Source organism: Xiphophorus maculatus, chromosome 21 (genome assembly GCF_002775205.1).
Source record: "Xiphophorus maculatus strain JP 163 A chromosome 21, X_maculatus-5.0-male, whole genome shotgun sequence".
Classification (NCBI taxonomy): domain Eukaryota; kingdom Metazoa; phylum Chordata; class Actinopteri; order Cyprinodontiformes; family Poeciliidae; genus Xiphophorus; species Xiphophorus maculatus.
Genome location: NC_036463.1, coordinates 21,406,550 through 21,434,294, shown reverse-complemented (window position 1 = coordinate 21,434,294; position 27,745 = coordinate 21,406,550). Strand labels below are relative to the sequence as shown.

The following is a 27,745-nucleotide window of genomic DNA, read 5'->3' as shown; positions in this document are numbered from 1 at the left end:
CATGGTTTACCTTTAATTTCCTTCCTCTCTGCTGCTTTGGTGTCTGTGGAAAACATTGAGCAGACTCTCTGGCCTTTAAACAGAGACTTGGTGGCTCAAGCACCAGGGAGGCACCTTGTCTCCATGACAGCCACTCATTGTTCTGTCATCTGGTTCTGATCCAGTTGCTACGTTCCCAGAAATATGAGACTTCGTTGAAGTTTTCTTTCTTCCTTCTTTCTTTTTTTTTTTTTTACATTATTTACACACAAACATATGACAGCATATTAGGGACAGAAAAAATTTGAGTAAATTTCCACCAAAAAACTCAAAAATTTCTGATCTTGAAAAGTTAAAGAAAAAAAATCAGAAAATTTGATAATTTCAGAAGTTTTCACGTTTGAAACAGAAACATTTCCAAACTGAGTTTCAAGTTTGTGACCTTTGAAATTTCCAAGCTTTTTTCCAGGCATTTTATTTTTACTTTCACAGCTCAGAACTCCTTTTTCAGTTCATCTACAATATCCTCAAACAAACAAGGTAAAGAAAAGATGGGATTTTGTTGAAATACTTCTAATGGAACAGAAAAAGTAGTTTATACACCAAAAAAAAAATGATGTCACACAAAACTATTACTACTTTAAAGTAACCATCCTCACCAAAAGCTTTAAACTAAAACCAAATCTGTCAAAAATTCAACTTTGAAAACTCAAACCTCATCCCCAGATTCAACTTCTCCAGGTAATGAGACCCAAAGAACTCCCAGCAAAAACAAACTGCAGTCCCGACCGACACAAAGCCAAGAGCTTTTCCTTCTCCTACCGTCTTTCCTGTACAGGTTGATCTCCACTTTCCTCTCCTCAGAGCCCAGCAGGGCCTGCGCCATCTGGGCGATGGCCAGCCTCTTGGTGTCCGGCCCGTACAGGAAGTTACACGTGCAAGGCTTCTGCATGATCTCGGCTCGGCTGTAGCCGCACAGGTGGCAGAAGCCGTCATTGCAGAAGATGATGGCGCAGTTCTCCACTCTGGCGTTGGCGATGACAAACTTCCGACCTGAGGCAGAGGAGAGAGGAATCTTTACTACGAACTCTTAATGAGGAGTTGATATTTAAACCAAACAGCTGCTACGGTTTGTTCATATAGTTCAAGAGAAGAGTAAACACATGAATCAGAAAAAGTTACCTGTCTGTACCTGTCCTGCAAACTTTAGAAGAAGTTGAGTGGAACCTTTGAAATCCACTTATTACCATCTATTTATACTAAACAGGAAAAACACTGCTGCTTTAATAGATGAGAACAATGTATTTATATCCTGAGAAAAAAAACAGTTGCACAGTGTTAATAGTGGTAGCATGAGTTGAGCTGCTCAACCTTCAGGTTATCACGCTTGAAAGGTTTCAATATATTGATCCTTTGAAATGTCATAAGATATCAATCATAAATGTTTTTGCAGAATAATCATATGTCTATATCTATCTAAATGTTTTCCCTCTCAATTTATTTAATTATTCTTTTTACTTGACAGTTTTTTGAATAAATCAATTGAGTCCTTAGGGGTGAGTGACATGGACTTCCAGTTTTGTCACTACATTTTTAGTACTATTGTGATAACAATAAAAACTATTTATTACTTCTCTTTTTAGGGCCACAGCGATTACAAAGTCCACAAAAACACAAATACTGATGTTGAGAAACATTCCCAAGTTTTTCAATGGTCACAAAAGAAGTGTGTCACTAAACTGCATGCAGAAACTGCATTAAACATATTTTCAGATGGGTTGATATTCATTGATGCTCCATTGAACAAACAGTAAAGAATAATAAAAAAAAAACCTGACAGCACAGACAATTATAGGGTGGTTTTAATCATTAATTTTGATTTATTGTGAAAACGATATATCAAAATTCTTACCATGATAAGAAATGTATCATGATAAATAATAAACAACACGATAAATGCCCACCCATAGCTCATCTCACAAAGGAATGGTGTTGAAGATGTTGAGCCAAAAAAAAAAAAAAAAAACAAAGTTCAGAATGTCTTGGATCATAAAAAGAAAACGAGATCCCTGATGCAAGTGACTGAAACCTGCAGCAGTCGGCTTCAGGCTCAGACTGAAGGTAAAGAACGTTATTTTACTTATAAGACATTTTTTTACCCACTTAGAAGAAAAAAGCAGCAATTGAAGTAGAAATAAAAAAGTTACTTGTAAATTAGTTTTGCCTTTTTTCAAGTGTGACAGGATATTTGCTCTAGGATACTTGGTAAGGTTTTGTGTTTTTTTCGCAGCGTTAAACTGTCCATTGTCGGGTGTGTTCTGCATCAACGATGCGCTGGAGTTTCACACATTCTCCTTTTGGCAGGAACGTACTGTGCCAGATGTCGTCACAAAGAACGATTCTGAAGATGGCCTGAACGCTGAGGTCGTTTCCTGGGTAAGTGTTTTCAATTAAGCTGCATCACAGAGTCCTCAGGACAACAGCTAAACTTTAACAGCCAGGTGGGAGGCAAGACTCTGTTCTCAGTCAGGATGTCAGTTCAGTATTCATGGATTCATCCTTTAACAGCAGTTTATTCACACCTGTTCAGATTTACGTCTGGCCATTTATCAAGAATTTAACAGTCTCACTAGAGCTTTTTATAATTTTTTTAAAGAGTTATTCTGTGTTTGTTTCAGGTGTCATGTCATTCATTTGTAAACTCCTACATGTAAAAGCCCTTTGTGTCTGCGTCAGCTGTTAATCAGCCTGCTGGATATGCACGATCATACTGTCCTCACCGAGTGTGTGTGGGTGTGTTTACAGTCTCATCAGCATGCAACACAAAGCAAAAATATAAAAACATCGATGGATGATGGATAAAAACTGCTTTTTTTATCTGGGATTTCAGATAGTTTTGCCAAAAAAAGAGGAAAAAAAATTACCACAAAACAATAAGATGTTTGCAATACAAAGACAGATAACACAGGGCTTCAGGACAAATAAAAAAGGCTTATTTTTCATTTTTATTTTTTGGTAACATTTTTACCCTCATCGTTTGGCCATCCTTATGAACATTTTCTGGGGGCACCACTGATTTTCAGCACTTTCTTTAAATTTCTTCTCTTTTTTTTGTCATACTTAAATGTTACAGATGGTCTAATTTTTACACAGATAACCAGAGTTGGCACAAAACATTTTAAAATTATGATTTCAATTATTGAGATCAGAGAAGCTACCCAGAGCAATCTGTCCCTGACTCATGATGTGAAAACATTAATGAACAACATTACAAAGATTTGCAGTTAACCACAAACACTGATTTTAGTTCCAGTAGCTGCGTTTCCATTACAAATGTGCATAAGACTTAGTCAATTTTCCACTAAAGTTGAAGAACAACTCAATTTGGCAATTATGTTTCCATTAAATAAGAAACACAATTAAGAATAACACATGAATAAGTTTCTTTACGTGATAAGTCATTAAAAACCATTTCACACCATCCTCATACCACTTTTTGGTTTCTTTTTTGTCATTTCCATCAGTGGTAACATCCAGTTGTTGGATGTTACTTTACTACTAAAAATGTTTCTGTTGCAGTTTTGCGAAAATCACTAATTTTGAAACGGCCGGAAGACTTACTCAATCCTACAGCCGACACATTTTATTAAAAATCTTGAGTTTTTTTCCTAAATAGACGTTTTCACGACAACTCTGAATGTCCCAGCATATCAAAGTTACCTGAACGGCTCTGGTTCTTTCATCCTGATGGTGAAAACCTCAGCAGATTTAACCAAAGTGTTTCTTTGTTTCATCAGAAGATTTTCTCTAAGCAGTAAATCCTTTGAGGCAAAGGCCTTCTTATCTCAGGCTATTGCCTCACGGTATCTCACGGTTCTTTTAAACCCGGATCAGAGACGGTGTTTTCTGGGGGAGATTGTGTCGTCGGGACAAAACCCAGAGCGGTAACGGAACGGCGCCATAACAAAGATGGCGGATTGTGTTCAACAAAAGCAGCACAAACCGAGATATTTATTCCAATTTTACTTGTCAAAAAAGCTTTTTATTTCTCACATCTTATCTTCTTATCTATTGCCTGAGATAAGAAGGCCTTTACTCATACACACCAGCTCTTTGTTGACAGGAAGGTTCATAAAAACAGACTTTTGTATTTGCTTTCTCCTGAACATTTGTACTTTGCTGATTTCAAAGATTAAGTTGTCTTGCATATTACAAACTCCAATCATGTTCACGGCCCATTCAGGTCCTGTGAGTTTATTTTTCATCTTTGAGCTTTTTGAATGTTTCAACTGAGGGTGTGGGTGTGTGTGTGTGTGTGTGCGTGTGGGCGTGTGTGTGCGTGCCTTGGCTCTGCCTCCACGGTGACGTTCTGATGATTTATTGCAGCTCCAACATAACTAAACTGCAGTGTACGTCAAACATGACTTAAAAGAAATTTGACTTTGTGATTTTCCGCCTTAAAATTGGGCCTCTGTCTCTTTAAAAAGCTTCTGCTCTTTCTGAAACTTCCCTTCAGGAAGTCATCACAACATGGCTCCTCTATTAGCCCTTTAATAACATTTGTTTTTGAACACAGAATAACATGATAGCATTTTATATGACACTGCAGCCCACCGAGCATCAATCAATCAGTCTCTTGCTGCGTCAATCAAACTCGTCTCTGCTCGTCTTCCCAGCACAAAGTGGAGGTCAGGCGGAGCAGGACAGCTGGAGGAAACTGTCCGTGTCCATCTCTCCCACAACATTATCACAGCCTCCGCCTCTTTCCTTCAGAAGGGAAAGAGATCATCCATCAACTCCGCCTGCTCCAGGTTCAACACGCTGTTCTCACAGGAGATGTGAACCAGCGGCGGGAGATGTTCACATATTCATGGAAACACTGGAGAGCGCGGTGTGGATGTGCCTGATAGGCTGGCTCTGTGAATTAGTGGCAGCAGCAGGCCTCAGAGGCTCATAAAGCCTGATGGCTTTGTCTGGCCTAACTGAAGAATAGATAATATTAAAGGGGAAATGTGTTTGTGTGCAAGTGTACTTCTTATGTTTCATTTTCCAGTCAGTGAACTAATGGTTTTGAGTGAGTATTTATGGCCAAAATAACTAACGATTTTTTTTTTTCCCAAATGAAGCTCTTAAGACCGATGTGTAAAGGTAGCCATTACTCAGACTGTATCTATGAAAGGAGATAAAACACAAGCTGGATGCATTCGTGCCTCACATGCTGAATGTAAACAGTCAGTCAGAAGAAATGCACCTGGTCAGACAGGGAAGCAGGAGTTCATAAAAGCCACAAAAGATAAAAAATAATGGAGAACACAAAGCTTACAGTCTGGAATTATTGTTCACACATGCACACATCACTGGAGGGCAAAGAGTCGATTCTTTTACTTGCTGTATTAAAACAATTTCATCAACAAAATGAAACCTGAGATTAAGGTGTTATTAAAGACAAAGAGAAATAATTTAGAAAAGTGGTTGAAGAAAAGCTTACTATGGTTGAAGAAAAGCTTACTATTTTTTCCCGCTCTCTGTCTTGGCTATGTTACTCACAGACCCATTGCCATAGAAACTGACTGACAACAGCTTCACTAGTATATCAGGACTCAACACCAAAGAAAAATGCAAACGTTTCCCACACAAAAAAAGAACATTCAGTCCATTACACTGTAATGTTTTCTGGCTTTTTTTTGTTTTAGATTATTAAGTGATCATATGAACACTGCAGTGGTTAATTAGCTAATTTAAACACCTGCTTTACAGATGAGCTGTCAGACAGGCCTTTTGGTTTTTTACTGAACTGAAATATGAAGAATTCTACGACGGTGTATTCAGGCCATTTTAGGAAAACATAAAAAAAACAGGAGTGAATATATCCCAAAAAAAACTTTAATTTGAGAGATAAAACCCAGGAATTTTTAGAATAATCTCATAAATGCTTTGAAAAAAAAAAAAAACCAACTAAATTTATGATTTTTTTCTAAAAAAAAAAAAATAAAAAAAAGAAAAAAGTTGACTGTTTAAACTCAGAAATGTCCAAAATTTTCCTACAAACTTTCTTGAATTAATCTCAAAATTTCTGATATTTTTGGGGGAAAATTACTCCTTTTTTTCTGTCCGCAGCACATCTACATGTTAAGGTTTTCAAAGTCAAGCTAGCATAACTGATCTACTACCCTCTTCTTTCCTTATTTCCCAATGAAATATTTTCACTAACCTGTGAAATGTGACACCCTTGGACCTTCTTATCTAACACTAGACAAAGTGTTGACAATTAGTAGCAAAGCACTGCGTCCCATTTAAATGTACAACACGTACATTTAAGATTTAGCCTATTATGTTGACAACATGACAGTTAAATCCCATGGCAGCCATTGTGAGAAGTTTTTTATTTTTTGAGGTGAAGGCAGGGTTTTGCGCATGTGATGTCACCTTGCAATGTGTCTGTATAAGTGGAGATGATGAAGTTATTTAGAGCACAGAAAAGACGGCAGGTATAATGTCAAAACCTGCTGCATGAGAGTTCACACTCCTTGGGGTTCAGGACGCAGCTGGATGTACAGGAACATTATCATTATTTCACCAGGAAGACGCGTCACATGGTACCGTTTCTCCTCAGGTATTCACGGACATGAAATTCAATATTTGAAAACAGCAGGTAGGGAGCTGAAATCAAGCCAGGAGAATGGGAGGAAACCAAGCACAGGAAGTAGATTTCCTATTTTAACATGCCTCCTGCAGGAATGTTTGCTGCTTTTGACAAGTGCTGACCTTCATGAGTGAACAGCTTTTTGTTTTCTATTATAATCATGAATGTTACAAATATGTAAAAAAAAAGAAAAAGAAAAAAAAAGCATTTCGTAACAAATCCAGTTGGTGTAAATTTAGTATTAACCTAATGTAGGCAAATTAATATTATTAAAATGATATAAAGTATCCATTATTCATTATTCAGGAAAACGTATAATTTCTTCAAAAGCAAATTATTTACAGCCTATCAGTCCATGTCCAATTCAGGGAAGGATGGTCAGAAAAATACAGCACATGCATTAATTCCTGGCTTCTCTTTGCCATAGTGAGGACACATCCCTCTGTTTGGGACCAATAACATTTGAGTTTACTTTAACTATGCGGTTTAGACATAACAGAAAGACTGATTAGGAGGGAAAAAAATAAACATAAAAGACAATTAGGATTCTGTCACTGACACCAAAAGACTTTAACGTTTACCTAAAATGACTGAATTGTTTCAGTCGTTTCATTACAAATTTCACAATTGTCAGACATCATTCTACTCTCTTCCAGCAGGAACTTGTGTGCAGTCCAATCAGCATTTAAGCCTGCTGAGTCCTGGCCCCCATCTTTTGTCTGACAACTCCAAGGCAGGTAAGTACTGGCAGGAGTTAATTTTAAGCAAACAAAAATAACTTTAAGTTGATATAAATACATAACTAAACATGCGCACTAACAAATAGAGCAAACGTATCCAAATCAACAATAAATGTATTATTGAAACTAAAGTGTTGTTGTGTATGTGTGAAAAAACAAATTGTGCATAAACACAGTTACCGATAGGAGTGTGGCCATGGGTTTGACCATCACATCCACTAAAGAACAATGTTTCGGTTTGTGTCATCAAAATGTCAAAAAAGAAATAGCATGACATTCTCTAAAACACGTCTTTGAATCTTTGTTGTTTAAGAAATGCATGCACCTGTTGTTGTCGGTGAATAAGATTTACTGACAGAATATTAGGCCACCATATTGTATTTATGTGATATTCACAATTTTCTATGATTTCTCAATATCTGCACCAATTTAGATTTCATTCATTCATGGTTCATTACATAGTTTACTAAAGTCATGGCTCAGTCCACTTGGATCAAGTAAACAATTTTTTATTTTGTTTTGTTTGACTTGAACATGTATTAGAACTTAACAGAGAGTCTAGCAAAGAACTGACTACAACTTTTGTTTGATTACTTTGAATTAATTGCATTTTGTAAAGACAAGATGAAAATGTATTCATAGTGATTTAAATCAAGGTTATCATACAGTGACAAAGCCATGTCTGTGTTACACAATCTGCGCTTCCATTACAAATGTGCACAAAACTGTCGACATGCCGCCAACACTGAAGACACTCAATTTCACAATTGCTGTGTTTCCATGAAATAAGAAAAGCAAATAAAATTGCACATGGACGAGTTTGTTCAAGTCATTCAAAAATGTCACGCCATCATCCTGTTTTCTTCATCTTCTGGATGTTGGTGCCAGTGCCAACATCTAGTTGTTTGATAATGTGTCTGGTGTGATGTGAAAAAAGTGCTTCCATTGCAGTTTTGTGAATAAAACAAACCAAAAACCCCACCTCATCCTACCACCAAAACCTTTAACGGAAAACTATTTTTTTCAAAATTGCTGTGTTTCCATTAAGCAAATTTATTGTTGAAATGTCAAGAAATTGTGCGAGGGGATTTAATGTTTAATTACTAGGTAAGATCTTCTTTAAAAGTATTTTCTGAATTGTTACTTTGCATAGAGATAACATTGATTATGTTACATCTCTGCGCTGAGGTGTCCTGAAGCAGCTGTAGTTGTAAAACTCCCCAGTCCTCACTCACCATCATTCCTCTTCAATGAGCATTGAAGAGGAATGCTCAAGGAAGAGGAACTGTTGGGAACGCTGATTAACTGCTGCTGCTCCGCATCAAAACATGATTCTACATTTTCAGTGATAACATGTGAATCAACAGTTTCTGAAGCATTCCTATGAGCCTTAAGACACCTTTGATGCATGTGCAGACCCACCAACGCACGCTGAATAATTCACAAAGACCAGACCTTGGGCGCTCCGTCGTCTGTTAGACGGCGTGTGTGTGGGTGTGTGTGTGCGTGTGTGTGCGTGTATGGCTGGAATCTCCCAGAGAAAGCTGTGTGGGCGGACGAGGAGGGAAGCCTGTGTGTTAGTGCCGCTTCAGATACAGGGACAGGAAGAGAGGATGCGAGGGACAGCAGGGCAGAGAGACGTGATGGAGGAAAACACAGGTAGGGAGGATAGAGGTGGAAAACACGGCAGGTTGTTCATGGTGGTCTATGTGACTGGGTTTGGTAGTTTTTGCTTCAGGCTGAAGATTTTCTGTCTTCGTTCACCCAGTTTCTGTGCAATTGCCATGGAAACCGAAGAGTTGACACATGAAAATCTATGTAACACAGCAAACGCCGGAGCACTTATAGCTTGCTATGTTAAAGCTGCAGTATGGAACTTTTATTAAAAATATGGTTTTTATATATTTGTTAAAATTATCATGTTGTGACAGTTTTAAAAAAAAATCTAGCTACTCTGCCTTCTCCCAGTGCTTCCAGTACTGACAGCAGAAATACACCAGCCACAAACAGCCAATCAGAGCCAGGAGGAGGGTCCTAGCGCCATCAATCACTCTAGTGCTCAAATCCTGCACTACAACTGGTTCTCCACAACACAGCTGACTGTGTTAACTGAGGCTAATGGTATTATGCTAACTAATGCTAATAAGGCTAGTCTTAGTTATCCATGCTAACAAGCCATGCTAACTAAGGCTTGTTAGCATGGCCACCGATGAAGGTGAATAAACAGTTTTCCTTGTCATCTCTGCCATTAGCACATTTGCCAACACTGATTGACAACACTAAGACCCGCCTCCCTGCTCTGATTGGTTGTTCCAGACCGGGAGTGTTGCATTTCACCAGACAGCAGTAGTAGCTAAGGGAGGAACAGAAGGAGCTTGACATTTAATCAGATGATCCGTCTTGACATGGTGAGAGTTATAACAAATACAGGAAGATCAATCTTATAAAAGTTACATCCTGCAGCTTTAAGGAGATTTATTTTGCATTTTACAGGATTTATTCATGTGTTGGAATAGCTGGACAGCCGCCATGCCTTTGTGATGAGGAGAACCCAGGAAAGAGCAGGAAAGGCTCTAGATGCCAATAAATGATGAAAATGAATAACTTTAATCAAATGGAGCCAGAGCACCACGGTGTCCATGGCAACACAAAACCTGCCGTGGCCAGGACAAAACGTGGAAAAGACAAAAACACAGGTCTGTTCAAACGGATTAATGTTTTGTTTTAAATAGGAAATAAAATAACCTGGAAGGGTTGACATGGTTGCCAAGGTGACCAGAAAAGTATCCAGAATAGCAAAGGTAACACAATCTGGCAAAGCGAAACAAGGGAAATTATGACTAGGGGGGGTGATTCTCAAAGAGCTATTGGACAACAAGATGAATGTAGAGCTCATTAACTGTAAACCGTTGTCTATCATTTAGAAGAACCCACTGTTTACCGTCTTGTCTAAAAATAAATCAACATATGGAGAAGGTGTAAATTAAACTGTTCTGTTGCATTAGCTGTCACACAATACCTGGAGGCATGTGTTGGCTGTGTAAGTAAGCCAGGGTCTGTGAATTCTCAATGTGCCGCACGGAAACATCAAACTGTCGGATTGCTTGTTATAGGCATGCTTCAGTTCATCCAGAAATTTTACATCAGAGAAAAGTAACCTTAGTTATACAAGGGGAAGTGGAACAAACTCATCCATACCAACCTAACCATATTTGGTAAAAAGGGCTGTTGGATCGAGAATTACCTAACTAACTATTTTTGAAAAACTGATTCTAATTTCACTATTCACACACACGACCAGTTATTAACAGACCCAAAGAATCAAATAAATCTGTTTAAAGGAACCTTTTCAACCAAGTAAGACGTAGGATTAAGATAAATATGTGTATTATATGTATGTAACTTTCATAAAAAATATGTTTCTTACATGCTTTTTAAAACTGTCACTATGTCCTGATAATATAACACGAGACAGATTGAAGTCAAATATACTGCAGCAGCATAATGATCCACAGCCCGGAACTCTACCTCTGCATGGCTCAAATAAGGTTTCAGGATGGCCTAGTCAAAGGGTTTTCAAATTTACTCAGGTTATCTGTGTTCTGGTAATATGTATTAAGCACAAAACGAGGAAATCTATGGGAGGAATACTCCAAAGCACTATGATCTTTAATTTTGACTTTTGTCTTTTGAAAAATAAAAATGGGTATATGATCTGAAAATGACAGGGCTGCACAGTGGCGCAGTTGGTAGAACTGCTGCCTTGCAGCAAGAAGGTCAGTGTTCTCCCTGTGCATGCGTGGGTTCTCTCTGGGTTCTCCGGCTTCCTCCCACACTCCAAAAACATGACTGTTAAGTAAGTTCGTCTCTCTAAATTCTCCCTAGGTGTGAGTGGGCATGTGTGTGTGTGTGTGTGTGTGTACAGTGTGTGTGTCCTGTCTGTCTCTGTGCTACCCTGCGACAAACTGGCGACCTGTCCAGAGTGAACCCCGCCTCTCACCTGGAACGTTAGCTGGAGATAGGCACTCGACCCTATGTAGGGTCAAGGGTGTAAGAAAGTGGATGGATCTGAAAATGCACATCTTTTGAAACGCTTTTACAGATCCAAAAAGTCATACAAGCTGAAAGCCAATACAAATTTGTACAATTGCCCTTATACTACACTGTATTACATTCATCCTCCCACTGGTTTCCTTAGCTTTTGATAACGTGTTGCATTTCTGCACAATGAAAATAAAGTCAGCTCAATGCAGTGTTATTCTGAGATGTAGTTATTATTTTCTTCTGTCTGAGAAGCTGGCTGGACACTATGAAGAAGTGCTGATGTCATCATTATTTCACTGCTGATGGGAGGGAAAAATAAAAATAAAAAATGAAGTCCTGTCATATTCTGACAGTCCAATATTTGTTTCTGCGCTCAGGCTGTTGCATTTTAGAAAAGTTTTTTTAAAGCCCTTTTATAAATGATGAATTTCAGCTGCTGTGACTTCATAGTGGAGTGGCGACAAAAATACCTGCTGGCAGGTGGCTTTCTGTGTCAGCTCCTTATCAGGGGAGACGTGCCGCACTTCGTCTGGAGAGCTGAGGCTTCGGCAAAACAAAGACGCCGAGGCTGCAGAGCTTAGCTGTATTTTTATCCTGAGAAATTACAGTCAGGGACCTCTGATGCAGAACATGTCAAAGAAGTATGTGTTATTGTTTTGTTTCTTTTTTTCAAATCGACATAAGGTCTGCTGTTGTTTTTTTTGTTGTTGTTTTTTGCTGGATTGGAATAGAACTCATGTGAACCAGCATCGTCCAAATTACATTACATTACAAAATCCTGTCTGTTTCCATAAAAACCTTTGAACCTATAACAGGTGACTAAGTTATAGTCATCTGTACTATAACTTAGTACAGATGACTAAGTTATAGCAATGTGTAAAAAAGAAATCCTCTAGATGTGCAGAGGTGTCAGATAATAACATTCAAAAAAAATTTTTTTTAATCCAAATGTTATGTTATATAGGAGAAGCATAATATTAAATTAACAACAATTAATAGAGGTATTTTTAGAACAAATAAGAGGAAATAAAAAGGCAGTGTTGAAAAATGTATGAAAATCAAGATGAGATGCTTCAACACAATAAATAACGTCACATTTATGATATATATATATATATATATATATATAAGTTTATGTCTCTTTACATGTTTTGTAGCATTGTCTGTGGCTTTTCAAAAGAGGCCGAGGTCCAGAGGTCAATGTTCTTTGGGAGACCATGGCATAGAAAAGACTGGGACCCCCTGCCCTACTCTACCTAAACACAGCCAAAAAAAAAAAGGCTGTTTTTTTTCCTACTTTTTCTTCAACACTGAAAATACTGACAGGCAAAATGATGTCGATGATCATCATAAATTTCGGTGTCTGTTATTTTCAGTTTGTCGCCCAAGCCAACTATCCACTCTTTGTTCTTGGTCCCATCAGGTGTGAGGCCCTAAATTAATTCCGGAAATTAATTCCCCCCCCCCATCCCCACACACACACACACCCCGTCAGCCCATCGCCACACCCAGTCCAGTCTATCCTTCAACAAATTTTTAAACTCACATCTTTGTGATGTCGTCTTTGCCGGTGAAATGTGCTGCAAATATTCAATTAGACCCTAAACCTCCCAAACTGGTCATAATGTGTACACATAAAGAACTTAATTTATTCTCCACTTATTAATTACATGCTTAAATACCCATCGTCTCTGCCGTGTCTTTGTTGAAGGAGTCCTTGCAGAAAAAGATAATAACTGAGAACAAATCCATTGCAAAACCAATCTGAAGGTCAGCTGGCTCCAATCACAAGTCTTCCTCCTCAAGGCTCGAGACTCAGTGAGGCAACGGGGTGCCGTTCTGAGAACACAAACCAGTTCAGTCCACAACAGTCGTTAAGAGTGATAATCCCATAATCACTGCAATCCTTAATGGGCCGTTTCGCTCTGAAGTGTCCCAGGCTACAGTGTGCACAGTGTCTTCCTCTGCCTTAACGAGGTTATGCAGATTTATGTAAATGAGGTCTAATCCTCAGGACGCTCGGGGACTGGTGGGGCCTCCAGTCCATTAGCCATACCTTTCCCGGGCCCTCACTGTGGAGCTGGGTGACGGGAGCCACAGAATACAGTAGAGAAAGAGAAAAAGTGAGAGTAAATGAGGGAGGTGATGAAGTTTGAGTGGAGGCCTTTTGATGGATGATGGGATGAGAAGAAAACGGCAGCTGTCTGGAGATAAAACAGTGACAAATAGAGGAAGAGGCTGAGCGCAGACTGACAGGATAATACGGGGAGATGCCAGAAACTTCTGAGATTCCACCGACTTCACTGTTCTGGAAGCATGAAAACTTTATACCTCAGTGATAGGAGTCATTTTACCTGCAGAGGAAATTCATTCTTTGTAACTCAAACGTCTTAAATCTTAATCATACTTCAGCTCACTGTCCTTTAGAGCTGTTCCTTCATTGTCCTTCAATGGCTGATAAATACTGTGGGAGGTTTTGCATCAAATAATCAGATAACGTCCTTTCAGTACAGTCCTGACCAGTTCAGTCCTGACCAGTTCAGTCCTGACCAGTTCAGGTGAAGACGTGAAAAATTATCAAATTATCTCCATCAATCTAATTGAACAACAGCTGACTGTAAAAGTGGGACAGATATCCTCACAATTATTACTTTCCAGTGTTACCATGAAGTCTGCCATAAAAAAGGGCTGGATATTCAAGAGTCTCCAACAAAAAAGAGCATTTCCTCCTTCAGAGAGCTACTTCATTTTGTCGCCACCAGGCCAGCGCATGCAGCAGCAGGATATGAATGGATCTATGCAGAGCTGGAGACTTTTGGACAATAAATATGTAGCAAAAAGATTAGCACAGATGTGAAAAATACCAAGGACAGATGTCAAATTTCGGAAGATTTGTGTTGTGAAGCTGAAGTATTTCACAAAATAAAAAAAAAAAATTAAAAAATCCTACCACAATCAATAGTCAGAGTTGCATTCACACCAGTCTTGATTAGTCCACTTTAATTGAACTTTAGTTCGTTTATCTAGAAAATTTGGTTCATTTAGGGAGGAGTGAATGCACAATTGAATCTTGATGCAGACTACAAACCCCGGTTCAGTTGAAGTGAACTCTGGTGCGGTTCGAATGTATATGTGAACGCCAAGCGAATCACAGACCGCTCCAAAAGCAGGAAGCAGCCTGGCTGCAGGGATTTTCGTAAAATACAACAAAAAGAAAGGCGCAAATCGAGCACTAGCGTTTTTACTAGAGACAAGAAATCCTTCGACTGCTCAAATCTGACGCCACTCCATATCTGTTCACATTTTGTGACAAAGGAAGCTGCACTCAGTGCCTTCTTCAGAGGTTTTCATGATATTTTCTTCAGAGGTTCTGAAGGGCGAGGGGGTAAATAGGTTTTTCAAAGGGTTTGGTTTGTTTGACACAGTGCAGTGGGAAGGCAAACCGCAGCAGCTGAAAATGGAACAAATGTTGCAGCTTTGGTCACCAGTCAAACAGAGTCTACCGGACTATCAGGTGTATAAACACCTGATAGTGCAGCCCCTAACAGTGTGATGTTACGGGCTGCATTGCTGCTTCAGCAGCTGGACGACTTGTTGTAATTGATGGAAACATTAATTCTGCCCTCTAGAAGAAAATGGTAAAGGAAAATGTCTGGCCATCAGCTGGTGGACTTCAGCACAAACACACCTGGGTTATGCACAAGGATGAAGATCCAAGGAGAAATAGCGAATGAACCTCCGAATGGCTCAGATATACGGAAGGTTTTGGAGTGGACAAGTCAAAGTTTGGAGATGAAAACTTTTACTATGATAGCCTATTTATCTAGGTTATCTTTGATATTAAAAATAGTTTGATGATCTCACACATGGAGCTAGACGGTGATGGGTCCCGGTTGAAATTTTGGGCTAGGGTCTTTCCCAGAAAGCTGGTTGGTTTTCTTTGGTTTTACCATCATCCAGGTTTTCTCTGTGTACTCCAGCTTCCCTCCACACTCTGAAAACATAATTAGGTTTTTAGTTACTGGTTGTGTATCTCTGTGGTGCCGTACCCTGCCTCTTGTCCGACGATCACTGGAGATCGGCACTGGCTTTCCAAAGCAACCCTTTAAGTAGAAGTGGATACAGATAATGGATGACTTGATGGATCTGAAACATTTAAGTTTATCAGAATAGTTCTGCATAGAATAGCGAGCCTCATTTTAAATACTATACACCCTAGAGACTAGAAAAGACATAATGCAGAAAGCCAGACTCAGAAGCAAACAACCCATTAGCAGGATATTCTCAAAGATCTTCTGTGATTTTGTTGGGAATTAAAATCTTTGTATCTTCTTGTCTTCTGATCTGAGAAAGAATCTGATCTTATTCTCTTTTCTATTCAACCCAGTAGCCTTCCAGTCCCTCAGTGTTACCCGACATCGTGCTGCTGATGCCTTCAGTCTTCCCTCTCTGGTTAATCTTAACATGGAATCAACAGAGCACAGAGGCAGTGTTTGATGCTTTCATCATCGCAGCTCGTCTTTTTCTTCTTCCAAAGGAACAGCCAATTAAAAATGGATGATGTGACGGGAGATAAAACTCTCACTGAGTGGGCATCAACACGTGACATTAGCAGCAAACAAATTGGGAGCTCCCTCCCCACCCACTCCCCCAGCTACTGCGCAGCCACAAATATTCAGCTCTCGAGTTTAAGACGATAAATTTCACAAAGGCCCATTTGTAGAAAGTGCTGTCGGGTCATCGGCAGCTTTTTTTAGACATATTTTTCATGACATGGGACTAGCATGCTCTCAGCTTTACTCAGTAGACCGAGCGCTCAGGCTGATGAGCTTAATCAGAAATCAAAGTGCACCACATCAGTTGAAAGAAAGATATAACAACACTAGCATATTTGTTCTGCATCTTTCTTTGAACTGCCAATAGAGGAGCGATTCTGCTTGATTGCCATCGTAGAGAATCTTATACATGCAGTATAAAATTCACATTCACACAATACATAATCCAGAAGGGCAAAGGTCACACCAGCACAGGTTCACGTTTCAATGAGCAACGTGTCTAATTTGACACCAGGGGCAACCTTGATTTACTGAAGTCAATCACGTTATTAGGACACCATCAATGATATCCAGCCTGGAATCTTGAGGTTCTGTCGTTAAAAGCTTCTGCCCTGAACACGTCTCTGCACTTTGGTCCTCCATAAAAACTCCATATATGACAGAAAGAAAATGACACATGGGTGGACTTGGACCTCTGAAGGCAAATGGCTGCCCTGGTGTTTACTTACAGAGATCAGAGTTTTCATCATAAAAAAAAGAAAAAAAAAATTCTTTCCACTTTAAGACCAGTCTCCACTACGTGTCAACGTATCACACAAGACTCCAGTAAAAAGTTGTACGTAAAGAGAGTGTAGCTGTAGTGTCACTAAATGTAGAGACAGTTCAAAGCATATGGATATTCTTGCAAGGCACTGTAGGTTTAGGCTTGATGTACTAAAATAATGACATCAACGATCCATCATAGAAAGATTTCAGCAGCTGCAGCTTCAGGGTTCAGAAGTGTGATGGTGTGACGGTGTGATGGCGCTTAGTCTCCTCTCCTTTGGAGACCAAAATATTTTTATTAAAGCTTTTCTGCTTTTATATTTGCTGTATAGTGGATGTGCAACGTCTGAATTTCTGTCGTTCAAATGAAAAGAAGTTTGAAAATAAAGCAGCCACAGTGGAGGCAGAGAATGGGAACAGCAGGGGATCAAATGAAGGTACAAAAAGGACAAAGGTTAGGTCCAGCAAAGAAGAAGAAGAATATAAATCTGAAGAATAGTTAACTCTCTCATATAAACGTTTTAGATGCAGCTTGATTAAAAATGTCAAAAATAACATTTCAGTAGTTGTGAACAACTAATGAATGATTATAATATATATATATATATATATATATATATATATATATATATATATATATATATATATATATATATATATATATATATATGTATACACACACACACGCCCACACACACACAACATTTACTTGTCTACATGTTTCAGTTTTATCTTACAGTAAATGAAAGGTTGCCACAGCAATCATGATTCTCCCTGAATCAGAAGCTCTTAGTAATGTCTTATTAGAATCTAATGAGGCCTCTTTCTGTTAAAGACTTTATGTTCAGTCAAATCACTGACCGTCTTCCACCCACTGATCTTCTGAAGCAAATATCCTCGCGTTTATTAGATGATCATACCGTCTCAGCCCAGTGTGAGCTACATTAAAGACCTTTGGGTTAGCTCTTGTTAAAGTTGGAGTTGTATAAAGCTTTGGTGTCCTGGAGAACAAGGTATCCTCAAGGTATCTTCAGCCTTTTTTTTTTTTTATACATTGTGGTTCTTGTCTCCAAACACTAAGAGAGTAGTGTGTTCAATAAGATCATGGAAACATATAATCTGTGGGATGAGCAGAGTAGTGCCATAAGAACGGTAAAAACAAGGAAGTTTATATGGTGAGAGTAGACGTGACCTAACCATAATCCAACATAGAGATATGAACTGATGAGGAAAACCCAGAAGGGACTAAAAAAAACAATCAGAAAACAAACACAAATGAAAACCCAAACACCACCACCGGTGGATCACTAGTAAGCTGTGGTTTGAAGATGCTGTGATGGGTGTAGAATATTGCTGCTCAGGTTAGACGAGTATTTATGTTGGAGTTAAGTTGCTATTTATGACTAATGCCAAATCAGTATAGAATATTCCAAAAGGAAAGTCAAATGCAGACTAGAATCATAAAAAAAACTGTGAAATAGCCCTTTAGATAAACTTTGACAGAGAGCATGGAAGCAGTTGCCTTCATTAGCAAGTAACCACCAGTCAGTGGCAATGTTCTCACAGTGTTCCCAAGTCAATCATATTGTGTCTGTCACTCTTTCCTCCCAAACTGCTGCAACATGCAGTAAATGGTGTAAATGTTCTGGAAGCTTCTTGAGAGTTTGAGATGTGTTGTTGGCTAGAACCACCGAGAAGTCTGCACTGATCGCTTCTGTCAAAACGAGATGGCAACTCAAGAACCAGTTTCTTACTTCATCACACATGTACTCACTCAGCTTCATAACAGAGGTAAATAAAAACAGCTTACACTTTATTAACCTGATGAAGCATGGCTGACAGCAGATGGAAGATCCTCAAAGAGACTTCATTTATGTTTCATTTTAGATCATATTCCCTCAGTGATCACCATACAAACCTGTAAGCTGAATTGCGGAGTCGATGTGTGACGTCGGGTCATGCAGCTGGGTTTGCAAGCCCATATTAACTCTTTCAATTCTACTGGTGGACAGAGCAAAGCTCTCTATTCTATGTCGGGACCTTACAGATGACCTGGAAATGGCTAGAGATGAGAAATGCTGTTGTACTAATATGATAAGATCTTGTGATGTCTCTAATCAAAATTCCTAAACAGTTTAGTTTGTACCTATAATTTTATGTTTTCAGTTACCCAGATTTTCCCCTTGGCCTTTCTCAGATGTTTAGTGATCTTTTAACCAAAAAACAACAAAAAAAATCTTTCTGGCCTTGCCAATTAGGGTTCCAAGCCTATGGAGAGGGCAGAAGAGGCAGTGCAAGATCTTTGTCTGCTCCAGCAGAGCAGGGAACACTATTGTAATTGTTTGGACATTAAACTTTTATCATTATTATCATTCTCCACTAAAGGGTTTTGGCAAAAGAACCAGAAAATGCTGGAAAAAATCTGACATTGAAATTCAGTAGAGAAACTTGACAGCTACTTTGACAACAATAAAACAATAAATAAAAAATGTATACCCCTCCATACCTAGAGGGAGCTATTGGAAAGGAAAATGTGTTTTGGCTAATAATTCCTAAACCATACAGTACAGACCAAACGTTTGGACACAACTTTTAATTCAATGAGTTTCCTTTATTTTCATGACTATTGACATTGTAGATTCACACTGAAGGCATCAAAACTATGAATAACACATGTGGAAATATGCACTAAACAAAAAAGTGTAAAACAACTGAAAATAGCCCTTATATTCTAGTTTCTTCAAAGTAGCAACCTTTTGCTGTGATTACTGCTTTGCACACACTCTGCATTTTCTTGATGAGCTTCAAGAGGTCGTCACCTGAAATGGTTTTCACTTCATAGGTCAAACTGCCCTGTCAGGTTAATAAGTGGGATTTATTGCCTCATAAATAGTCATGAAAATAAAGAAAACCCATTGAATTAGAAGGTGTGTCCAAACTTTTGGTCTGTACTGTAAGTTGGACTCTCTTGGTCAGACTAGGAACCCGTTGATAACTGCTTTCTGTTCTAGTTTAATAAATGAATGACTTGAAAATTACATAACTATACAAATGAGAAATAGATAAAATTGCTTTTTAAGTATTAAGTACATCAGCAAAGCACCTGGTTCCAAAGCAGTCGCTCAGCGGGGCTGAATTGCCAATTATGGAGACCAAGAGTCACTTGGTCTCTTTCCAACAATCTGCCAGATCTCTGATAACAAGAAATGGCTCTAACAAGCTTGCTGAGGGTCTAAACCTTAACCCTAAATGAGTCTCTAGGGTTCCCCAACAGTTACATAGTGCTCATTTTCTTCTTTTTTTTCCTTCTCCTTCAAATTACAGCAGAAAGTTCCTTAAAAACTTCTTTGGAGATCAAAGTTTTTTTCTGCCACCGTATGGTCTACAGATTGTCTCTTTGGAGAATAGAAGTTATAAAGATAGAAAAAGCTTCGAGCCGACAATGGCTGCCAGCCAGAAGGCTCAAGAAAGCTGCAGAACGTTAGGCTGGCAAAGAAACATTTGTTCAATCTAAAGCTCGTTTCAGTGCAATGAATCCTGACGTGTCTATGTACATCTGAACTCCAATTTAATGAGCTGACGACAGAAAGAGAAAAATATGCTGGTTGACTTTTTTGTTTTGTTGTCGTTTTAGAATAAGGAAAAATTCTTCTCTTTCTTGGTTACAGAAGCGCTAACTCACGCCTTACCCTGCCTCCGTTCATGCCAACGGAAGCTCAGAAGGCAGCCTGGCATGGCGGCTCGGTGGGCATCTGCTGGGCTCTGGGAGCACGGAGAAGTGGGAGATGAGAGGCAGATAGAAAGCATGTTGTCAGATGAGACAAAGAGCAGCCAGAGAGTGTTTACAGGCTCCATGAGTTTACAAGTACACCAGCGTGCTCGGGTACGGTGCGCATGTTCTCCAGAGTGGCCCTTCCATGGCACGCGTGGGCATGAGTGTATGAACAGGAGAGGAGGGAAGGAGACAAGGCGGTGAGAGGAACCGATTTCACACCAGCAAAGTGCAATCTTGAGGCACTGACTCACTCCTGACTCCAGCAGCAGAGTGGCTATATTACTGTGTTTACACCCTCTGGATGAAACAGATGGAGCGGAGAAATAAAGCTAACCACCAGACAGGACCCTCTTACCGGAGTTCACTCCACAGTAGTGCGATGCTACTTCTGACATCTTTCGGCCAAAGCTTTTGCTCTATCATTTGACTTGTGGGATGGTCATGTTGTGATAATTTGGTCTGTGTCAGAGTTGTTAAGCCTCTAGTGCCTCATCAGAACCTCATCCATGCATGCAAACCGTATGTTGCTGTGGATGTGTGGAGCATCTGTAGGCACTGGGCAGCAGTTCCAGAAGCAAAGAGAGGATTTTTATCTCACCACTGTGAACATCAGGGCTCTTGTCCTATTAATGTATGAACCAGCCTCCAACAAGTGGAGGATTGCCTGTCTGAGCGGCAGAGGAAATGATGAAATTATGATAAATTGATTGAGTCCGTACACCAATAGGCTTATCATGGTGTTCTCTGTTGATGTTAGTTTTTTGTCCCCCTGAAACATTAGAGTTCAGATCTTGTTCAAACTGCAAGATGGGAAACCAATGGGATTCTCTTGTTGTTGTGCTCAGTAACCAGCCAATGGTCTCCAGGATCTCAATCACAATTCAAACGTCTCTGGAAAGACAAAAACTGACATTCTTTGTACTTCGTGCCTTGGATTCTAGATCAACTCATCACCATGAGTCCTCTACTGGAGTGATGACAGCAAAATTAAGATTTCTAACAATCAGTGCAGGTTTTCTATTCATCTGCTCTCAACCATCAGTTTAAACCAGACAGTAGTGGGTGTAGGAGATACAACTTTTCATACTTTGTAAATTTGTAACTTGATATGTATGTTTCAGATTTAAAAAAATGCTATTTGTTCATTCTTACGATTATTCTCCTTTTTTGGAAGAAGATTGTATTGCACTGGAATATATTGTATTTCTATTGATTGTACTTTGAGGAACTAGCCTTTATGGATTAGTGTGATATTATGTCTATTGTCCCTTTTGAAATAAACAAACAATAAGAACAACAGGGTGCTGCGTACCGAAAAACATGCCACTGCCATCATCAGTGAATTGGTATAATGGAATATTTGGACCCGACCAAAAATAAATAAATAGATAAAATCAATAAATAATAATAATTTCAAGAACAGTCATGATATTACAAGAAATAGTCATAATAATTTGAGAATAAAATCATACAACATTGAGCCACAATATTAGGAGAATTTAGTAGTATTTTCAAAAGAACTCCGACACAAAAATAATAAAGTAAAATGAGGAATGTTGAGCATCTTTTAAAGTTATACTTCTGCATCAGTTTTGCAAACGATTGTATATTTTGAGAAACAGCACAATCTTCCTGAGATGGTCGTGTGAAGGACAACGACAGAGGGAATCAAACCGGCAACCCACTGAAACTCCTACCACCATCACCCCCATCCATAGTCTTGTATTCATAATTTCACAGCATAATCACTACCAAGCTGGAGAATTATGAATACTTCCTTTCAAGAAAGAACTAAAATCTGAGTTTAGATGAGCTGGATTAACTTTTCAAGAACTAAACAACATCAACAAGATGTACATCATTCCAGCCACCATGATTACTTTTTCAAATCAGACTCCATGTACGTGGCTCTTTCTATTTAACTTTGTCTGTCAGTGCAGCAGCTGAACCAGACTTTAAAAGTCTTGCTCACTGTCGTGGCTAATGGGTGTTTCTAATGGAGCTGAGCCATTGTTAACTAAATTTGCTTCACCTTTGCCTCCCCAGCAGTGACAGGCCAATATTTGCGCTGTGAAAAAGGTCGCTCAGCTGCAGCCCAGGGACACGGGTTTGCAGGGAGAATATTCAATACAGAGATGGATCTCTACAGAAAGTCAAATCACCTGGAGCTGCCGAAGAAACATTACACCTCTACCTTTTCCTACTGTTTCCTGTGCATGTATGCGTGTGTTTGCGTGTGTGTGTGCGTGCGCAGGTGGGTGGGCGGGTGCGTCGGTGGAGAAGCAGCGGGGCAGTTGCTATGGCGATAAAGTATTTGCACTTCAGCTGCAGAATGATAGCATCGTCTCTCGAGGAAGGCGACTTCGAGGCTTGTAATTGGGCAAAGGCTTTCTCTGAGGAGCAGCGAACAAGGCAACAAGACACAACCCCAAAAGATCCTTGCATCTCCCCCCCTGAGGACGGACGAGTTGCTAAATCCAGCACAGAGACGGCCTAATCAGCATAGAGTGGCATAGGTTTCAGACTTCAGGATTGCAGTACAGTGAGCAGAGAGGGATACCTGCACAGAGGATCGGTGGACAGTAAACAGAGACGCTCTCAGGTCAGTCTATAGAACATATACAATGCTGAGCTGGAAACGCTATTCCTGTCCTTCTCCAGCCAGTTTTGGCTTTCAAACAGTGATCTCTAATTACAACCATTGTTGTTTTCATCGCGGAGAATCCGGACCAAACCGAAAACTACCAGAAGTAAACACGTACAACCCACATGCATTATGCATTCTGTGTCAGGGCTGCTTTCAAATGAGCACGCGTTCAAACAAATGGCACACCCTCGGCGAGCGACGCCCCAGAATACAGCAGCACAGGGGAGCAACACAGAGCCTGGCCTCTGGCCACAGCAGAGCAGGAGGTTAGTCAATGAAATCTGATCAGTGTTTGGGCCGTGTTGGGCCTGAGGACCGGCACTGTGGTCATCACACAACGACAAGCACCACTTAAACACATACTCTAAAAAAAAAAAAAACTCTCATCTGTGTATTCCAGCAGGAGTTCTTCATCCACCCCAAAGGAAAAAACACTATGCCTCATCTAGTCTAGTTGGCTGGTTAATTTCCTGTCAGGGACCATAGAGCCTAGTCCATACATTTTAAATAGGGTTGAGAATTGAGCAGATCACAAGTATTAATTAATTCAACCTGTTGGGCTGAATTAATTGCTGAGTCATTTTGTTACGCAATTTAACATTTCTAAAATAAATTTGCTAAATGGAAACAGGCCAGTTTTTAAAATGCTCATATTTCCATAGAAAGTTTTGGCACTAGGATGAGGTGTTTGTTTTTTGGGGGGTTTTTTGGGTGTATCAAAATTGGTTCACAAAACTGCAATAAAAACTTTTTTTTTTGCCTCACATGAATCTGTCGCAACTGTGGCAGCTGGATGCTGCCAGTGGCGGAAACCACGAAGAAGATGACAGGAAGTAGTGGGAGGATGATGGCACTGCATGGTTTTAATAACTTATCACATGAACAAGCTTAATTATGTGTGATTTTAATTGCGTTCCTTATTTAATGGGTGCAACACCTCAACTCTGAAATTGTGTTTTTCAACATTATTAGGATATTAACAATGTTGTGCATACATTTGTAATGGAAACACAACTGTTGACTGCAACTTATGTAAAGAAGTCTGTTTGGATGTGAAGTCAAAACCGACAGTGGTAGGATTGTGTTGTAATGCACTTCACCAACACATTCCTCTTTCATAATTTCTTTATTATTATTTTTAGCCATCCATTCATCCGGATTTACCGCGTCAGAATTATGACAAGTCTCACATCAGTGCTGTAAAAGTTGAATAAATGCTACATGACAGTTTGGACCACAGATGTTTTCTGAACTATCACATTAACTTTTTAGTTGGTGATGTGCTGTGGGTTTTTGTTATTGCCACGATAATTTTTCCTCTAAGGAGGCACTTCCTCATTTCCTGCGTTCCCCTTTCACACCGAGGGTCTCATTGGGGGTGGAATCCATTCGATAAAGGAAATATGGTGGCAGGTTGACCAACTCATCACAGAGCCGACAAAAAGACACACTAACAACACCCCCAAAATCAATTTAACTGGTTGCCAATCAATTTTACCAATCAACCTTAAGCGTACAACCTACATAGAGACATCTGTAGAGGTTTAGGGTTAAAGCAGTGAGCGTCTCTCTGTGTGCGCCAACAGACTTCACCACAACATCAACACATAGTCCAACATGTAGAGGCTGTAGTGTAATGCATTAAAAATACATTTGTTGGAAAGTCTTGTTACCTGAACCATGACTAGATCCACAACATTGATATGGGAATCAATAAATAAGCTTCAGTCTGGAAGCTCTACTTCCTGACATTTTTTTTTTCCTTTTAGTTAGAAATAGATACGATTCAGACCAGGGGATAGTTGTTCTTCTTGTTTATTTCTGTGCAGCTCATTGCTCCTCGATGAGCCATCTGCCTGGAAAGTGAGTGATCACTGAGAAAAAGGACCTTTAAAGTCCATCGTACATCTCTTCCTGAGAGGAATTGAATCGGCACACGTTCAGCAGCACAGCCTCCTGTTAAAACACTCGGCCGGCTTTACACTCTAAGCATGCTCTAATTAAAAACTTGACATTTAAGTTACTTTTTTTTTTTGTCTCATTTGGAAACGATGAAAAACTCCACTGGACCTTTAAGTAACATTAAGCTATGGTTTGAGTGATGAAAATATTTTCCTTGAGAAGGTTACACAAAATGACATGATAATTTTGGCAGCAGATTTTAATCTAGTTTTAAATGTCATTTAAGTAATTTCTAGCCAGGTTAGTTTATGTCTTCTTCTAGTCTCCATGGCTCAGTTCTTTGTCCGTTACAAAGCTAACACCTGCACTACAGCAGAAGAAGCCTGTAGGTGTTTCAATCCATTCTGCCATAACTCATGAGCAGCTAAATACTTGACCTTGATCAACTTGACTGTTGATAGAACAGTCCATCTTTTTGTGGTTGAGAACAATGACCTCAGAATTGAAGGACCTCCACCTTGACACTGTGAAGAGATTTGAATACCCAGATATGTGTATTCAAATCTCTTCATAGAGATTTGACCCATGGAGCAACGGCAAGCGATGGTCGCCTCATCACACAAGTTTGTTAGGAACTGAATGGGGAGAGAGTGATGATGCCTGCTGTGGGTCAAGCCCTGAACGACGGACATTGAGGTGACATTTAGGCAACAGTGACGACCGGGGCTAGGCTGGTGAAAACCAGAAAATTGTTCTACACTTCTCTTCATACAGAGGGTCTTGACTATTGAGAAACGATTGCTTCCTGGAGGAGTGGACTATGTTGAAGTTTTAAACTTTCCCCAATGGCTAATGTTTGTCTGTGACGTATTTAATGTGCTAGTTCAACTCAACGCTATGAAGCTAATCAGAAGTCACCCGCACTGTAAACAACCATCCTCCACTGCGAAGAGAGAAGAGCCAATCAGAACGAGTAAACTGTTAATGTTAATTCCATATTTGGAGGCGTGGCCAACACGGACCGAACGGCTTTGTTCATTTCCTCCACTGCCATTGTTAAAACTACAGGCTGACAACAACTCTAAAGCAGCGCAGAAAATCTGTGTCATCATTCACAACTTCTCCTTCTGGCTGCTGATTGGCCTGGTAGAAAATCTACAGGAGGAATTCAAGCCAATGGGAAAAATCATAAACAGAGCAATGAAGGGAGGCTAAAATTAGGTTGAATGGAGCAAGAAGGCAATGACCAGGCTAGACCTGGGATACTGACTGGGGTGTCATAACTTGCCTCAAGTCACATCGACTAGTTTTGTCTATTTTTCCCCAAAATATTCTTTCTGGGGCCAGGATGTATTAAATGTGGCTCTCTCAATAAGCAATAACCTGTTACAGAGAAACCTTCTTGCTGAAACTCTGATCACACTTCAGTGGCTCCGCAGTGTTCCGGTGAGCAGCAGAAAATGTTCACCTTTACAGAGTTATCCACGCTCAGTATGAAGGAAATATTAACACAGCAGGATTAATGTGAATTATTCAACTTGACTGCACTCGTGCAGCAGCTCTGAAGAACGCTCGACACTTGTGACGCCTTGTTGAAAGCTTTTCGGCAGCCGAGTCTTTGATTAACGCAGGGAGACGTCACCTTATTGCTCCCGAATCTAAACAGCTCAACCACTGAGCTGCTAAAGTACAACCACAGTCACAAAAGAGGCTCCTTCTAGAGATGTCCCAGTCAAATCACGCACATTTAATCCAAAGACCCTGACACCGTTGACCCTGGCCATGAAAACTTGTTTTAGATGTGCTTTTATTGATGCGCACACTTGACTTTCTCCTCCCTCACGCCGCCGCCCTCATTGACCTCATCTTCTGCATGAGCTGAGCTAATGGAGGAATCGTGCCTTTGGGGCCCGCTCCGGCACGTTCACAGTCCGCTCACACGTCCAGAGATGGAAACAACATGAATGATTTGCATCCACGCCGCAGGAACGTGAGGAGGGGCGACACCTGTGCACGCCGAAACGGAGACGACCTTAAACTCCACACCTCCAGGGACTTTCTGCAAAGTAAGCAGCTCGGAAAAACAGCTTCCCCCAATCCTGATTGTCTCCATTTGGAGCTTACAGATCTTTTTGTCAGGGCAAAGAAAAAAAATATGTAAAAAAAATTTAAAAAAGTCTTTTACTTAAACGCGTTTCATCCAGTTAATGAGGCAGAAATAATTGAATCTGTGCCCGGTAGCATTTTAATGTTCAGCAGATTGCTTCTTTAACTATCAGTAAAGACAGTAACATGACACGCAGCCGCAGCTTCGGGTCAAAACTGATACTAAACACTGAACATCATCATCTGAATACTGTCTGAAAAATGGCTTCCTAGGATATTTGGACTCATTCAACATTTTTTCCTTTGCGTTTTTTTTACATAAGCATTAAACTAAGACAAAACAAAATATCAAAGTGTTATATTTTTGTGTAATTTCTCAGCTCAAATACTGTAAATAAAATTAAATCACCATATTCTTTGTCTTTCTCAGGCATATGCAGCAATAGTGTTTTATGCATTCATTGTTACATGAATTTTCTATTAATTTAGATCTTTTAAATTAATAACATTTTAAAATGTGCACCTTCCAGACACATTGTGCGATGAAATGATGCTATCAAGCAAATATGTTACCTTCCGTTGTTATAA

General features: G+C 39.7%; 1 protein-coding gene across 2 annotated transcripts in view; it reads right to left on the bottom strand.

Annotated features, from left to right (window-relative positions):
- Positions 1 to 27,745, bottom strand: part of kcnh2 (potassium voltage-gated channel subfamily H member 2) — a 203,561-nt gene that overhangs the window by 171,964 nt on the left and 3,852 nt on the right. For both annotated transcript variants that reach the window (XM_023326467.1, XM_023326468.1), the window contains one exon: positions 802 to 1,032. In XM_023326467.1, coding sequence (XP_023182235.1) covers positions 802 to 1,032 — 231 coding nt within the window. The remainder of the gene's footprint in view (positions 1 to 801; positions 1,033 to 27,745) is intronic.